The sequence below is a fragment of the Onychostruthus taczanowskii genome, unplaced genomic scaffold (genome assembly GCF_017590055.1).
Source record: "Onychostruthus taczanowskii isolate IOZ18803 unplaced genomic scaffold, ASM1759005v1 scaffold18, whole genome shotgun sequence".
In the NCBI taxonomy this organism is placed as follows: domain Eukaryota; kingdom Metazoa; phylum Chordata; class Aves; order Passeriformes; family Passeridae; genus Onychostruthus; species Onychostruthus taczanowskii.
Window position 1 is genome coordinate 9,845,650 of NW_024499017.1, and position 13,937 is coordinate 9,859,586.

A 13,937-nucleotide genomic window follows, 5' to 3' on the forward strand; every position below is an offset into this window, starting at 1 on the left:
TCTGCACGTATAGGGTGAAAGTATCAATTCATGTTTGATTACTGTTCAACTATATATAATGCTGACTGAAATTATGGAAAACTATTTTTCCTCCCAACAGAGTAGATTAGTCTGCTAAAAGACCTGTGCTTTTCACTCCCTTGTGCCAGCCACCAGTATTGGAAGGAGGGGAGATGAAGAATTATCTCCATGAAACTTAAGGTCTGTGTTTGGGAATCTGCATTTGGAATAAAGGACTTGCCATTGTAACATGGCACAACCCTTGCAGAAACGGCCAAGATCTTTTTTGAAAATGCTGTGTCATCTCCAGCTTTGGTTTCTGGGCATTTATTTTGGTGTCTGATGAACTGGCATGACTTGTTCCCTGTGATGACCTCGTCATCCCGCCTATGGGTGTAGGAATTTTCCCCAGATTTATCAAACTGGCCTGGGGCAAGACCAATACATCAAGCTGAATGGCTGTACCAGGGCTTGACCTGTCGTCCTACCACTATTCAGAATCCCAGCCTGGGAAATACTTCTAGCATCGCTACTCCTAAACTGACATGCAATACAAATGCAGCGGATCGCTTGGAGTCAGTTTTAACTTGACAAGGCAACTCCAGCGACAGTGACGCTACACAACCTTTTCCTAAGGCTCCATCACCCTCCTCAGACGAGCAGAACATCAGCTCCGAGCGGCGGGACAGCCCTCCCTGGCAGAGGGGACACCGCGCCTCAGGGGCTGCGGGCATGGGGCCCTGCGGGGACAGTGGCAGCCAGGGCGGACAGAGGAATCCCGAACAGTCCCGGCCCCGCTTCGGCGCTGAGGAGGACGCGGGAGGGCAGGGCTGGTGCCCGGGGGCTGAGGGCAGCCCGGGGCTGAGGAGGACGCGGGAGGGCAGGGCTGGTGCCCAGGGGCTGAGGGCAGCCCGGGGCTGAGGAGGACGCGGGAGGGCAGGGCCGGTGCCCGGGGGCTGAGGGCAGCCCGGGGCTGAGGGCAGCTGGGGGCTGAGGGCAGCCCGCGCCACGGGCGCCCGGGGTGGCCGCCGGGTCAGGTGGCGCCGCCCCTTCCCGGTGACGGCAGAAGCGGAGCCCCGAGAGGCGCGGCGGGACCAGCGGGACGGCAGCGGGACGGCACTGCCCGCACTGCCCCGCCGCCGCACGGAGCCCCGCCGCCGCGCAGGTGAGGGCTGCCCGGCGGCAGCAGCAGCAGGTGCCGCGGGGCTGGGGCGGGGCGGCGAGTCCGGCGGGAGGGAGGCTCTGGGGAGGGCAGGCGGGGGATGCGCGGGGTCGGTGCAGCGGAGGGTGAGGGACAGTCGTGCCACGGGGCGGCGGGCACTTGGGCTGGAGGGGACGAGGCAGGCTGGGGGCTCGTTGAGGTGGCCCTGCCGCCCCGCGCCTTGTGTCTGGCCGGGCCCCGCCGCAGCCCAGGCTGACGGAGAAGAAGGAAGGAAACCTTGGCAGTGTGGCGGTGCCTGAGAGCAGCCCAGCCGTGCGCGGCCCTGCCCGGGCTCAGGGCCCGGCTTGCCCGGGCAGGTGGGCACCGCGGTTCGGCGGTTCCGCTCCGCTGCTCGCCCCGCCAGGCCGCAGGGCTCTGCGGGCAGCAGCTGCATCGCGAGGGCCGTGCATCGATAGTTGTTAATTATTACTGCCATTGTACTGCGCTGGTGTCACTGGTGCCTGTCCATCTGGCGAGGTGATGTCCTGAATGCAAAGGTAGAGCTCCGGGCAGAGGATGCAACAAACTTTTTGCAATGCCGGGAGCACATGGGAAAATTTAGAAATTGACTGGAGGCAAACTTTGGACTGCACTTCTTGGTTAACTTTCTGTGTCTGGAAAGCACCTGCTGTGTCATGTGGGTGAAATTGTAACAGACTATGGATCCGTCAGTGGTTATCTGAGCTATTCTTTGCTAGCTGGTATGTTTATAGATTGCTTTTTCTAGTTTTTCCTCTCTGTAATCACGACTAGAGTTAGGAGCTATACACCAATCTTCTGCTAAAGAAGGGTTTGTTTGTTAAAGTCTGAAGTAAAACTAAGTGGACAGGATAGATTAAATAGAAGTTGTTCGGTTGGATGTTTGGTTTTTTTTTTTTTTTTTTTTTTAAATGTCCATGTTTAGGCTTTTCAGTTAAAGCCTATCAGACCAGGTGTTACACAAACAGTAGCAAGTGATCCAAGTTTTGCATATGGTACAGGACACCTTCAAAATTTAGCTCCTGTAATTCCTACAGTCAAAGGGAAGGAGTCATGTCTGTGTCTAAGCTGGAGCTTGTGGCATGTTTTGATGATTATTAACTCACTTGCTGAGTCCTGTAAGTGATGTTGGATCGTTCCAACTGAGGCTTAAGTAACTTTTCAGCAGAAGAGCAGTGGTGCTTCTGTTACACACAGCATCTTGTAGCTCACACTCTGCTGGTTTGGAGGCATGCAGGTAATGGGCTGATGAAGGTCATCACAGAGTTCTGCTGCATGAATGGGTAGAAAGATTGTTAATTCAAGTTGTCGTGCAGTGAAGGGTGTCAGGAAGGCTGAGGGGCACCTGTGGTGTAAGACAATTCCTGAAGTCCTGAAGGACTTCTGTTAGTTCTTTTACTGTTAGGCACCTTTTTGTGATGTTACTCCTAAAGTGGAGCAGGTAGCCTAGGAATGGTCAGTTAGGTTGATCAAATACTGCAATATTCTTTCCACCTTAAGTCAAAAACTTGGCTTGTGACTTAGGAGTTAAGTTAGATTAAATCCACTGTTCTCTCTGGTTTCGGGAGAAAGAGCTCCTTTAAAAGGGGAAGTACAGTATATTATATTCAGCAGAAACTGCTTAAGAAGCCACCTCTGAGAGGCAGTTCCTTTGTACTAAGGGAGTTATCTCTCAAAAACCCTACTGCATTGCCCTTTGTTAAATAGCTGCATGTAGAAACTTCTTTTCTCGTTTTTCTAAATCATATTTCATTTAACAGCCATACCTTGTACTGTAAAAGACAGAGCTGATGTATATTTTTTATAATCTCTTGAAAACCTATGCTCATTTAAAAGTTCAGGTTTTTGTAGTGTATGGTTCACACAGTTTTGTATATTGTATAGTTCAGGTTTTTGTATAGTGTACTCTTGAAAACCTATGCTCATTTTAAAAGTTCAGGTTTTTGTATAGTGTATGGTTCACACAGTTTTGTATATTGTATAGTTCAGGTTTTTGTATAGTGTAGTGCTGCACAAATGCTTAATCCTTATCCCAGATGACAGCTTATTTGTTTTATTATGATTCTTAATGAAAAGAGCAAAGTGAGAAGACAGGGTTTCTATTTTTTTTTATTAGAAAACAGACACTGTTCAAACATTTTAATTTGTTTATATTTCCCTCCTTTCATTTCTTATTTTAATAAATCATTGTAGCAAGATGACCATGGCTGTTTTTTTAGGTTCAGGCCTGTCATAATTTAAATTATTATCTCAGGTAGTCTAAAAGGATCAGTTACATTATGGCTAAAAGAAAATAATAAATCTACTGTTGATTACAGTACTTCAAAGTCGTTCACTCCCTCCCAGCTATAGGATTGGGATACATAAATTTTTTCAGTAATATAAGGAAAGAATACTCCATTTTTTTTTATTACTGTAACAAGGCAATATAAAACACTAAATGAGGTGTATGTTTTGCAAACCATGCTCTACATCCTGCTGTAAAGCACTTCAAGCTCACTGTTGGCACTGCAGAAGTAAGAAGGGACTCTTGTGGCTTCTCTGTTAACTTGCAAAAACAAAAAGAATTCAAAAAGGGATTGGAAAGATTGCACCGGGCAGCTTCAAAGTCAGGGAGATTGCTCCTAGAGCAGCTGGTGAGGCGATGCTAAAGGCAATGAGAGGGAGCAGCAAAGAGCGGTCAACAGCACACGGGGTGAGGGGGCGAGGCTGGCAGAAGTCACGAAGGGGAAGCGAGAAGTGCCACGGTCGAATTAGCCATGAACACGGAAACTGAAACTGCTTGTGATGGAGAGCAGTGGCCTGAGGAGAGAGGAAGAGGAGCAGAGGGGAGCCGTGCCTGGTGGCTGCGTGCACAGAGCTGCTGTAAACCTGTCCTGCTCGGGGATCAGGTTAGGGGGGATGGCTGGGAGCTGTGTGGCAGCAGCCCCTGAGACTTGTGTGACAGTGCTACTCGTTCATGGGTGACAGAGCAGCTTGCAGACCGTCCTGTTTGTAAATAACCTCACTGAGGAGTAATCAAGCTCGTAATTAGCGGTTTGGTGCAGTGATGTGGGAGACCAGAGGGCACAAGAACTTGCTAATATTTGTGAGATCTGCTCTGTACACATCCCTCTTTTGGCTGTTCTGTGCCAGGATGTGTCCCAAGTGCATGCACACAAATATCTGCCACCCAACGTGTGGGCAAGAGAAGGCAGACTGTGTAGGAGAAACAGCCATGAAGTTTTAAAAGTGCAAAAACTGATGTTTAGACGTTGCCAGCACTTAGTGTTTGTATTGCTCATGTTTTCCCTTCACTACAGTTCTCAAAAGGACAGTTACCTGCTTTACATTCTCATGTAGATCTCATCCAGGTTTAAATTCTAATACAGTGTAAGAGTTTTCACAAGCTGATATTGCTGGAACTGCCCTCTGTGAAGGATCCTGTCAGGATAAACCAGCAAGAGTTAATGTTGGCCATGTACCTGCCTTGCATTTGCATGGGAAACAGTCTGTGTTAGGTATCTAACTACATAAATGTGATCTTTAAAGAGATGAAAATGCTGTTTTAATTATTGAATTTTTCAATTTTCTTCCTTATAATTTTTTTCTCTTTAGGACACTGAAGACCATAAAAGTTTGATTAAAAAGAAAAAATGCCCAGAAAGACTATAGACTATGGAGTGCTGCCTGAATATGAGAAAAGCCAGATCAAAAGGACCTTGGAATTGGGAACTGTTATGACAATATTCAGTCTTAAGAAGAGCAGCCCAGAAAGGAGGACTATTCAAGTCATAATGGAAACCAGGCAGGTAGCATGGAGCAAGACAGCTGACAAGATTGAAGGTTTCTGTGAGTATTTGCAATGTGCACCTGAATTTGGAGTTACTAATAAATTGAGGTACTTGTCAAATATTAATTTAACAAGTCTTTTGTTAACCTTATGAAGATTTTGGCTGAAAGAGTTTGGTAATTTGCTGAGAATATTTTGAATTGTTGTAATGTAGACAAAGAATCTTCTGCAGCTCATTATTTAGGTATGTAACACTACTTAAATATGATCAACCTGCTTTTATCCTTAGCCTTGTTCTTAAAGTTTTCATCTTTGAATATGATGGTGTTTGTGTTCTCTGAATTGACAGACTGTTTTCCATCATTGTGTCTTATAAATTAATATGAGTAATTATTCTTTACCACTTCTCTACAAAAAAAACAAAACAAAACAACCAACCAAACACCTTCAATACAAGAAAACTGAATTCATGTTATGGTATTTTCTTGGGCAGTTTGCTGTCTCAGGATGGAAGTCATTATTTAGGACCATTACTGGAAAGTACCAATGGCTTAGGAGGATGAAGCTGTGAGATATGAGGTGGTTTCAAGGCCCTGAGTTAGTATTGTCTCTATAGTTGATATTGGAACTGACTAAACCCATTATTTATAACAAGGTCAGGAAATAGAAGGGGAGTGTAAGGCTAGATAGGGCTGCAAAAACTAGAATAGAAGAATAAAGTGAGACTAATCCTCAGTTCTTACGAACACAACTGATGCCAAGAAAGCTCAGCCTTGGCTTTCTGTGATTTCTGCAGCTCAGGGTGGTGTAATGTAATTACAGTACTTGCATAGGACTACATGGTAACTTTGTAAAATTATTGTGAGCATGATTTTACTCTACAGCTGCTAAGTAGTGTTTGTCCTCAATAAGGAATTGAATAGCTTGTCTGAAATGCCAGAATCATTTATTGGTCTGTTGAGGTGTGGAGTTTTAGAAGGTTTTGGTTTTTTTTTGGTAAATATACGGTAAGTTAAAAATCCTTTGGTCTGTAAGGTTGCAAAGACAGGCACTGAGAATTTGCATGATTATGGGATTGTCTGAGCAGTTTCTCTTCATGCTCCTGACTTAAAAGTATTAAATCTCTGCTACTGTTTCCATTGATTCCTATCTCATTCCTTGTGGGGACTGGACCTGCAACTGGAAATGTGATATAGTGGAAATAAAAGTCTGGTTGTCTGGGAGGGTGTTTTTATCATTGGTGGTGAAAATATGGTCAATATTCAGTATTCTGGGGAAAAGCAAACAGGCCTGGACACCCAATTAACAGGTACTCTGGATCATAATCTTTCATTGCCCCAGTTTCTGACGTGACAAATGAGGGTAATTATCCTTTCTATAATGATGTGTGTGAATGCAAGTACGAGTGTATTGCTGGTAGTGTGCCAAAAAAGTACTCCTGGGAGGGCATGTAGAATTCAGTTATGAGAGCAGTGCTTGAGTATTGTTTAGCAAATAAAGCCTGGGGTTTACACACAGAGGAATAAGATAAAACATAGCAGAAAATGACCACTCAGTGAGGGAAGGAGACCTCAGAGTCCTCTGGCCAAGCCAATCTCTGACCGTGTGTTGAAGTCTTGCCGTAGCCACTTGCACAGAGGGGACAAATTTAAATCTGAACAGACTGTACATTCCAGATATTGGGGTCAGTTTTTCAGATTTGTCTTATAATCACCTTTTATCAAAGCTTTCTGTGGCTGATGCGTGTCTGTGTAATAATAAATAATAAATTAACTAGTTTGCTCTGTGCATGGGTTTTAATGCTGTTAAAAGAAGGTGAATATTGTAATTTGACTCTTAAACTTGGGTGATCCAGCAGGGTAATGACTTGCTTCCAGATCCAGGCTAGAACAGGAATATTGCTCCAGATCTGTGACTTACCCAAAAGCCATCTGCCTCTCCACAAAAATTGTAGTGCTGTAGCAGTTTCTTAAATTGAGCAACACTTCAGTGACGTGTATAACGCTGGGAACTTTAGGTCTGAAAATATGTCCTAGTCTAAAGCACAGATATGCAAAATATTGTTTTATAGGCTTAAAAAGCAATGAACCTGCTCCAACAAGCTGTGTTTTTCAGGTATTGTTCCAGAATATTGTATGAACAGTTGTTCCAACTCACCATGAACCGTATCTGGTCTACTAGAAATGAAAGTCACTGCAGTTTTAGCTTGCTGACAGTGTTTTTGCTGAAGAGGAAGGAAGTATTTTATTTAGTTAGTTATTTGTATGTTGCTGTTGCTTTGTTTGACTGAGACTCAGGCTTTCTTTTTGCTTGAGAAGTGGAAAATTTATGGATTTGAAGCTTTGCTATTTGAGAATTGAATGGAGTGACCTCTTGAATATGGATGTCTATATGAATGAGCCCAAATATGTGCTGGTGTATTATATTAACTTCAAATAAAAGTGACAAATAAAACCCAAATTTTTGTTTCTCGATTTTTTAAAAAGTGGTTGAGGACAGAGATTTATCATCTCAAGTATTATAATATATTAATACACTTATGCTGTACAAAATCTAATATTCATGATCTTAATGATTGCTGTTTGCATGTGTGTCAGTCCAAAAACAATTAATATTCAGTAGGAGTGGGAAAGTTAAGATGGTTTCCTGATCCGTGTGTGCTATTTTAACTCAAGCTTGGCAACTGCTCTTTACAGAAGGCAGAAAAATCAGTGTTAGCATCTGCTATGGGTTTGTGTTTCTAAATCAGAGAGTGAGGAGAGTTCTTTAACTTTGGGACACAAAAATAGGCTGCTAATAGATGGCAAAGATGGAGTCCAGCTCCCTAACTGCCCTGTGTAGTATTGTGAATTTTGGATGTCATAATGCTGATTTGCTTGCTGATAGACTGTGCATGTTTGAAGAACACTCAAATTCCTCTAAGCCAGAGTTGATTATAATTATTACAATGACTTTCTCAAGTTTGGTTAATATTATTTCGGAAATGATTTAAGTTAAGCTTCACAATAACAAAAAGACAGCTACTCTTATTCTGGAATAAATTGACCAGAGCAAGGGAGAGATGTAGGATTAGCTATGCTTATATAAATATTTACACAACCCCGTGGGCCCAAAAGTGGCACTACTGTGTATTTTAAATTGCACTGCTCATAAAAGGGCCCCTTTTGTTGAAAACCTGTCAGCATATCTGTTTAGAACAGAGTGTAAGAGTTGCTAAAATTAAGGCTATTTCCTGCTCAGTGCAGGTGTGTTTCTCTGGATGAGAAGCTTCAGAAAACTCTTCCTAGATCCAGGTCTTTGGGGTGGTAAGAAGGGAAGATTTACAAAGGTTAGGAAATCTGGTTTAAACAATCCTTGTCTTCATTGTGTGGCTCAGATCACACAGTGTCCAAGTACTGGAGATTTACATTGATCTTTTGAGAGACTTGAGTTGCCATTTACAAGAGGAATTTCTAAGAGAAAGGAACTGGGGAAAAACCTCTGTGTTTTCCCCTAAATGAAGGAACACAGGTTGGTTGTGTCCTTTAGAGAAGGATATCCTATTTCAACAGTAGATCAAGAGGCACTGTATTTCTGTCTGTGCACAATGTCAGTTTGAGGTGATGTTTTCACAGCCCACTATTAAACGGTTAAATTCCAAGTTAAATTCCATCACCTGCCAACCCAGATCGGCATTTGAGACAATGAATTATTTTTGCTTGAGAGAAGGAAAATTTGGTTTCCTTGTGGAGAGGGATTTGATTTGCTTGTTTAGCTTGCAATGGGCTCTTTTCCTGCAGAAAGGAATCCCTGCATTCTGGGTGGGTAACTGTGAAGCTGCCAGCATGGTCTGTGCAGTGTGTTTGCTCCTGATGGTTCTGCTGTGCATTTTTGTTGTGTGTTTAACCTTTACAGCTGTGTGTGGGTCTGGATGGGTCACACACCCCCGGGGGTGGTTCTGCCCACCTCAGACTGTCCCAGGGGGTGTTGTGCACGCTGGGACAGCAGTGACAGGCAGAGGGGAAGGGAGAGGTGGCCAAATCCCAGGATTTGCTGGGACTCTGCTGAGACACACGGCTGTGTGCCTGACACCTGGGCTTTGCTGTCTGAGAGGACATTCCAGAACTCCCAGATAAGGCCTCCCGAATTGTGGTATAGCATTTATATGCACACGAATAAATTAAGCCTCAAAGTTAGGATATTTAAGCTTGTAGAGCAAGCTGGTGGTGAGGTGTAAATCTCCAGGAAGCTGATCCATTGTGGGTATTCCATTCTTTCTCAGATGCAAAGTGCTTTCAGGACGATTATTAAGGGAAAGCTCACGGTGACTAAAGTTGGATTAGTCACTGGAAAATGTGTGAGTTTCTGCATATTCTTCCAAGAATCCCTTGAGTGAAGGGATGATTCACAGCCAGGAGAATTTATACTCTCAGAAATCTGTGGTGACATCCTTGAATGTGCAAGTGTGTGATTCTCTGTAATACAAGCATGCTCATTTCAAGGAAGATTCTATTTGAGGACAGAAGATGATTTCTCTGTTTTTAAATGCCCAGGAATTTTTTTTTTTTTAATAATGTGAAGAGGCGACCTGCTTTTGTAAAATTATATAAGCCATATTTTAATCCCTTGTTTTTTGGAAAAGAAAGATCACCTTTCCTTTTTTTTTTTTTTTTTTTTTTTTTTTTTTTTTTTTTTTGGTCATGTTCTTTATTTATTGCAAAAGATTCCATAATAAAAATATCTAGTGACAAGCAAGCTCATAACAAGAAACAGGTTTAAAGCATCAGAAGGCCATATTTAGAAAAAGTTATGTATCAGCTTTGAAACTTCTTTTTCTGTATGCAGAGTGAGAGGTCAGGGTGTAGATAAGGTGGGAAGAGAAATGTTAGTATTAATTTATTCTGAAAACTTTCTCAGAGGATGAAGTACCTGGGCTGGGGAGTGGCAGAGATGAAGTCATGTCAATGTAATTGCAGAATTATGAAGCAGGGGAATAAAGGCTATTCTTAAATTGAAGCCTTTGATGCTCGTGACACACCACAGGACAACAATAGCAGCCATTTCTATTTTCTGCAGCCCAGATCTTTATTAATGCAATAGGGCTATTTTGTATCTTTTTTCCATTTATAACAGAAACCTGTGTTTGACAATGCATAACATGTAATTTTAGAATTTATGTGAACTGCTCATTTCACATTGTCTCACTGCTCTAGTTCTATGTGTAGCTTTCCCACAGTTTGTTGGCAAAAATGACCACTTTTAAATAATTAAATTTGCCATCTCAAAGTCATTTAGCATTGCTGATTTTTCATTTAAACTACAGGAAAGAGTTATCAAGTGTTAAGTTCACTTGAGATTTTCTTCCTCGATGAAAAGGGGTGATTTTACTGAATTTGTCCTCTAGAACATGATTAAAAAACCCAGACATAAAACGAAGTTGAATTTTCATGTTTCACAGGTAAAGGAAATGTGAAAACCAAAATCAGACTTTTTTTATAAAAATCATGTTAAAAGTAGAATTAGAACCTGTGGGAGCTGCTCTGCTTTACCTCAATCTGTAAAATTGTCCTGTGCTTTCAGACTTTGTTACACTGCCAAGCAGGAATCACTAGTTTCTGCCAAATGTTGCACCTGGATATTTAATGATCAAAGCTCATTATAGGAGCTGTGCATCTGTAATAGAATCATGTAGATACCAGCACCAGGTCAGGCCACATTCAACTGACAGGGTGAGGGGAAAAGCAGGGATCTGGAGTGTAATTTAATGGCAGCCTTCTGTGTGTTGCTGTAGGCAAAAACTAGCACCTAAGAGAGTGTTCGTGCATGTGGCTCACATTCTTAAATATTGATTTTTTTTCTGTGTGTTAAACAGCTGAGTCATTTATTTAGTAGAATTGTTAATAGCAATGTAAATTTCTTCTGTGGTGGAAAGCTTTTTTTTTTCCCCATTGGAGAAGATGGTATAAACATTTACAGATCTGTACCTCTGGGAGAAGTGATGAGCATCTATATATTCTGGTGAGAAGTGTGAAATGAATGCTTAATTTGGCTTGAATACTGGACTTGATCATGCTGATTTCTCGTAGGGACCATTGTTTTCCTTACTGCTAGCAGAATTTTTGTCTGAATTTCCTTACTGTTTCAGACTTAAAGTAATAAATAAACTCAGATTGAAAACCCTGAGTCTCTATTTTATCATTTGCTTTCTGTATTCTGAATACTGTTAAAGAACAATATGCCATTGGAAAATGAGTCCACTTCTTGCTCTTTTTGGAGTAGCTTCACAAAAGAACATTAAAATTCACCTTTCTTTTGGTGTGTTTTGAAATGGTTGTATTTCAGTTGTTAGCCAGGGGATCTTTGTGTAAGTCTTCAGCTGAGTACATGGAGCTTGGTTTCTGTGGTCAAATGAAAAAATGAACATGTGTAGCCTCTAGCTCCTTTCAAATAATGTCTTCCCTTTAGCAGCTCAGTTCTGCAATGTCTGATGCTAACTTACAACAACCAGACTTCCTGTCATGGCCAGCCAGCAAAACGGGGATGGAATGAACTGCACAGACCTCAGCAGCCCTAAATTGGGTGATCAAAGTGAGTGTGAGGTGTAGGTACTCCATCCTTTTCCCAAAGTCAGGTTTATATGCCAACATTTTTGTTTTGTTTTGTTGCATGGAGCAGAATGTAAACTTTTATGAGCACATATATAAATTTTACCCTATTCTTATGCCATTTTGTGGAGGTGCCCTTTAATTTTTAATATGAAAACAGTAGCTGGGTGTACAGCCCCTTGAATTCAGAGCTCAAACTGGAAAGCACTGTAACATGGTGTTGTACTGAGCAATCCAGTGAGAAGTTATGAATTTAGTAGTAATTTGTTGTTACTGTACATGCCAGCTCTGTGTGACCTGATTACGTAAAACCCTGTGGGTTTAAAAGGTGCACTTCTCTAAACCTTATGTCAATCACTCAGCTAAATCCCCGGAGGACCCTTGGAAAGGTACTCAGGGGTGCTTTCTCAAGGTGAACCACACTGTCTCTCGGGTTTCATCCTTTAACTGTGTTTTCAGAAGTTCTGTGGCTGATGTCTACTGACTTCCTTGGGCTGCTGAATGTCTCAGTAAACATCTCTCTTTATATGAGCTGAATTACTTTCCCTGCCACATCTGGACTGCCATGCTGCAGGACATGTCTGCTTTCTTGTGACTTTCTCCTCCAAGAGAAGCCTCACCTTGTTCCCTCTAGAGTCACAGACGATTTGTGTTTCATTGCTGCTCTGAAAAAAAGAGGCTGTTAAAACACGCCTTGGGTAGTTAATATTTAATTCTGCAGAAGTGAGAGCACAGCCATTGTCCTCACTAACCACCATGAAGTACATTTGCAAAAGGGTACTAAAGGCTTTCTTCATTCACTGGGCACTCATTTGCACGCAGCCTCTGTTGCAGTTTCTTCCTTTCTAAAATGAAACCTACCTTGGAATATTTTGTGATGCAAATTTTTGGAAAAAAAAGATTGGTTCTGGGTGTGGAATATTACTGTACATATATACACGTGGAAATGCAATTATATTCATAGAGAGAATGGCCAGCCCATGTCTTGGTGCACGCAGCTTGGGTGATCAGAGTCCCTTATTTTCTTCTTCAAAATGTTGCCAGTAGTTTCCCTTAAGTCTTCTTGAGACTTATTGAAATAATGCTCACAGCATGATTTCTGACTCTGTAAGCCTACTCTGAAACTCTCTGTAGGCTTTTCCTGTTCATTCATTAAGTACATGATTGAGTTTTGAGCTGAGCACCATTTGTGGCCACACTGAAGGACTCCTGGGGAATCTGGGCTTTGAATCAGGAATGTTATCTTACAGAACTCTGTAGTCCATAATGGCAGATTCAGGTAAACTTTTACACTGTTAATGTAGACTTTTCTATCAAGGGTACCTCCATGGGTTGACAGCCTCTAAGGTTTTTTGACCCATGCATTTCTATACAATCAGCCTGATAGTCCAGCCTAGCATTACCTGACTTGACCAAAGGTGTTCTTGCAGACTCACCTTCCTGCAGGGAATTTAGATGGACACTTCCAGCTCACAGAAGGTGCTCTGCTGGTGGCACTGGCTGCTTTTCAGCAGGGTCTGTTCCCCAACCTGTCTGTTCAGGTGCTGGATGGTTGTGTTCCCACCCAGAGGTGGCTGGTGGGTGACCATTGTGGCAGACAGAGCCAGAACTTCTCTCTTTAAATTGCAGTTCAGCCCAGTGTTGTGTATAACAATGTAATGTGTTTTTCACAGTTCTCCTCTTGACATAGTTTTCTACCTTTGGTTATCTTGTATCATGTCTTCCCCTCAGCTTGCACAGTACCTGCTGTAGTGAAATGCACGTTCTGTTTTACCATCTACCTCCAAGTGTGACTGCAGGAAATGTCACAGGAATTTTAACCTGCAAGTGTGTGACTGAATGTGATCGCTGCTGCTGGGTTATTTGAATGGAGATCAGTGGAGATGTTAAGGATCAAAAGTTTATTATTAAGGTCATGGCAGTAAAGAGCTCTATCAGGTGCCCTGGAAGGCACTGAGCAATTAATCTGTGCAGTATTAGGAAAATATCTATGTAGTATTGTAAGGATCCATTGAATTCACTGATTTGCCAAACAACACAGCAGCAGGAGCTGAAGTTCATCAGCTTCAGGCTCTGAACTGCCTCGAAGGCACATCCAGATCAGAGCTTGAGACAGCATGGCAATTGAAGGTGCCTTGGAGTCTGGTCTCCTTAAAGAGCCTCTTGAGGGAGCTGTCAGAATCAATCCGTGACTTATGAGTCTGCTAAGGAGATCCTTTCAACCTGGGAAAATAGTCACATAAAGGGATGGATGAACTGTAAACTAATTGTGGGTTTTGGAGTGGCACTAGACTTTCATAAACTCTTTGGCTGGGGAGTGCTCTCCTTGTCTCCCTGGATGTGAGTCAGTTTCTCTACAGGGCATGCTTTGATTCATGTTTCCTTAGGAAATATTTTAATA

The 13,937-nt window shown here is 42.5% G+C and overlaps 1 protein-coding gene across 1 annotated transcript in view; it reads left to right on the forward strand.

The window, feature by feature from the left end:
* Positions 1-1,045: 1,045 nt before the first annotated feature.
* PLCG2 (phospholipase C gamma 2) overlaps positions 1,046-13,937 on the forward strand; it is a 55,231-nt gene continuing 42,339 nt past the window's right edge. The window contains exons 1-2 of the mRNA XM_041400909.1: positions 1,046-1,165; positions 4,778-5,011. Coding sequence (XP_041256843.1) covers positions 4,816-5,011 — 196 coding nt within the window. The 5' untranslated portion in view covers positions 1,046-1,165; positions 4,778-4,815. The remainder of the gene's footprint in view (positions 1,166-4,777; positions 5,012-13,937) is intronic.